The sequence below is a fragment of the Buceros rhinoceros genome, unplaced genomic scaffold (genome assembly GCF_000710305.1).
Source record: "Buceros rhinoceros silvestris isolate BGI_N320 unplaced genomic scaffold, ASM71030v1 scaffold31878, whole genome shotgun sequence".
In the NCBI taxonomy this organism is placed as follows: domain Eukaryota; kingdom Metazoa; phylum Chordata; class Aves; order Bucerotiformes; family Bucerotidae; genus Buceros; species Buceros rhinoceros.
In genome coordinates, this window is record NW_010426798.1 from 1,070 (window position 1) to 3,513 (window position 2,444).

The 2,444-nt window shown below is 59.2% G+C and overlaps 1 protein-coding gene across 1 annotated transcript in view; it reads right to left on the reverse strand.

The window, feature by feature from the left end:
• Positions 1–944: 944 nt before the first annotated feature.
• The window catches only part of DEF6 (differentially expressed in FDCP 6 homolog (mouse)), a 13,145-nt gene continuing 11,645 nt past the window's right edge, over positions 945–2,444 (reverse strand). Inside the window, exons 9-12 of the mRNA XM_010141658.1 lie at positions 2,259–2,425; positions 1,864–2,062; positions 1,380–1,470; positions 945–1,156 (exon numbers count right to left, since the gene is read on the reverse strand). Of these exons, the coding sequence (XP_010139960.1) occupies positions 945–1,156; positions 1,380–1,470; positions 1,864–2,062; positions 2,259–2,425 (669 nt within the window). The remainder of the gene's footprint in view (positions 1,157–1,379; positions 1,471–1,863; positions 2,063–2,258; positions 2,426–2,444) is intronic.

Below are 2,444 nucleotides of genomic sequence, written 5' to 3' on the forward strand. Positions count from 1 at the left end.
TGGCCCCTGGGGGGTCTTTGCTGTTGCCCTGGACTGGATCCTGCTCCAGGTCTCCTGAAACAGGGAGTCCTGCAGCCCAAGGGCAAAGACCTAAACGAAGGGCAGAGCACTGTTACCTTCCCGGACAAGCACTTAATGAATATATGGAGGTGTTTGCCCTCACGGACATTACCCCTGTGCCAGCCCTGCCACCCCGAGGGGAGCGCATCATCTATGGCCATTTCACCAGCATCCCTGTCCCTCTTGGCCCTCCACAGACCAACCCCCAATCCACTGATGGAGCCTCTTTCCACTGGTGGCATCCAATTTCTTTTACTGGGCTTTTCCCCACAGTGGGAATCAACCCCCCGGCGCTGCCAAGGAGGGAGGGCTGGTGCCTGCGGGGAAAGAGGTCTGCGGGCCAGCGGCTCCAAAAGCTTTATTGCCTGTTGGTTTCTGCTAACATCTACGTGACTCCAGTGACTAACAACAACCTTCAGGTGGCACGTGGTAGTTAAGGACGCCCCAGCCTTTGTGGAGGGGGTCAGAAGGCACCACTCAGTCTGCCAGGGCCACACGCCCATGGGTGCAGTGGGCGATGCAGAAGGGTCAGTGGTAGAAACCAAGGGGGAGCTGCAGCCCCAAGCCACACACTCCAGACCCACTGGCAGGTTTCTTTTAAGCAGGGCGGAAACCAGAGTTTGGGGGGTTGATTCCAGGTGCTACCCCTGCCCCTGGGCAGCCCAGAGGAGGTGGTTCTGCTACCTTCGCCCCACTGTTGGCCTGTTTGAGCCTCCTGGCACGTCGTGGCTGCAGCCCTGGTGAAAACGGGAGCATCTCTGCCTGGAGGTGTGTGGTCACCTCCAGGCTCTGTGCTGGTCCCCACTTGTCTCCATCCAGAGGTGGCTGTCTCCACTGACTGTGTCCACTCGGAGGGACGTGCTGGCCCTGCAGTCTGTGCTGGGCTAGTTGGTGGGCTCTGTGGCCATGGTGTCCACGTTCGGGGCTGGCGGCACGCTGCTATTTCCACCGTTGCTCACGTTTTCCTTCCTGTTGTCCCTCGTGGGGTCACTGCCTTTATCCTCCACTTTCTGCTTGAGTTTGAGGGAAGAATCTCTGTGGGAGAGGAGGGGTTGGTAGCCAGCGAAGCCTCCTCCACTCACGTTCGTACGCTTGTCTGGGGACAGACAGAAAAAGAGGATTTTTCACCTGGGGTCCAAATTGACCTTTCAAGCTAAGGAAAAGGGTGGCGGGGTCTCTCCTTGCCCGAGGTTTTGGGGTATCTTCTCTGAAAGGTGGGGGTCCTTCAAACACTAGATGGCCCCAAAGAGGGAAAGATGGGTGGGAGACTGGGTTGGTGCCCCAGGAGGGGCAGGGGGGTGTGATGGCCGGTCTCGTACCTCCCGGCCCGATAGGGTGCATCAGTCGGTTCATCTGGACGTTCCAGTGCTTGACGTTGGTGCTGGCCTGTCGCAGCTTCCGCTGGGCAGCCTGGGAGGGGTGGAGGAGAGGGGTGAGCCCCCAGCCCAGGACCGTGGGAGTTTCCCTTCCCCGAGTAAGCCTGGATTAAGCCGAATAAGGCTCCCTCCGGACTAGAGGCCCAGCTCACCGTCCTCTAGGTCTTCTGCTCCTCCAATCCTCCCCACTCCCACTGTCAACATTGCTCTGGACACCAGCATTGTCCCCTGGGGCAGGACACGCTTGTCCCATCTCAGCCACCGAATCACCCCATGCCTGCACATGGCGCTGCTCAGAACCCCCCCAGACAGTGCCAGCTTCTCCCCAAAGCTGCCAGGTCCTCCCTGGCATGGAGGTGACTCAGGGAGGGCTGGGAAGTCCCCGGGGCTCACGGCATGAAGGGACGTGGCACTGATGTGATCTCACCATGACGTCTTGGTCCACCCGCTGCCTGTTCACTCTCACTTCTTCCAGCTGCTTCTGCGCCTCTTCGAGACACTTGTTCTTGTTCTCCATCTCCTGCTTGAGGACTTGCTTCTCCCGCTGAGTTTTGATAATATATTCCTCTTGCTCCTCCTTCAGCTTCATCAACTGCTTCAGCTTCTCCTCTTCCTCAGCCAGTAGCCTATTGATGAAGAGCAAGAGGTGAGGATATCCCTCTGCCACTCATCCACAAGTTTCTCCCATCCTTGCTGGCATACTGGGAAGTCGCCAGCACATCCGGGGAGGCGCTGCATTGCCCTGCGGAGTGTGTCCTCATGCCCAGCCACTGCCCTGGGACTGGGGCTGGTCGAGGAGGAGCAGGGATGTCCTGGTCCTACCTGGCCTGTGCGTATCTCACAGACTCCTCGTCCTGCCTTGCTTTCACCTCCTGCTGCAGGGCCTCCTGGAGACGCTCCTGCATGTCCTCCAGCTCCATGATGCGCTTGCGCTGACGCTCCGCTTCTGCTTCCTTCAGGACCATCTCCGCCTGCATGGAGGCACGAGCCTGCGGCAGGGACAGGAGC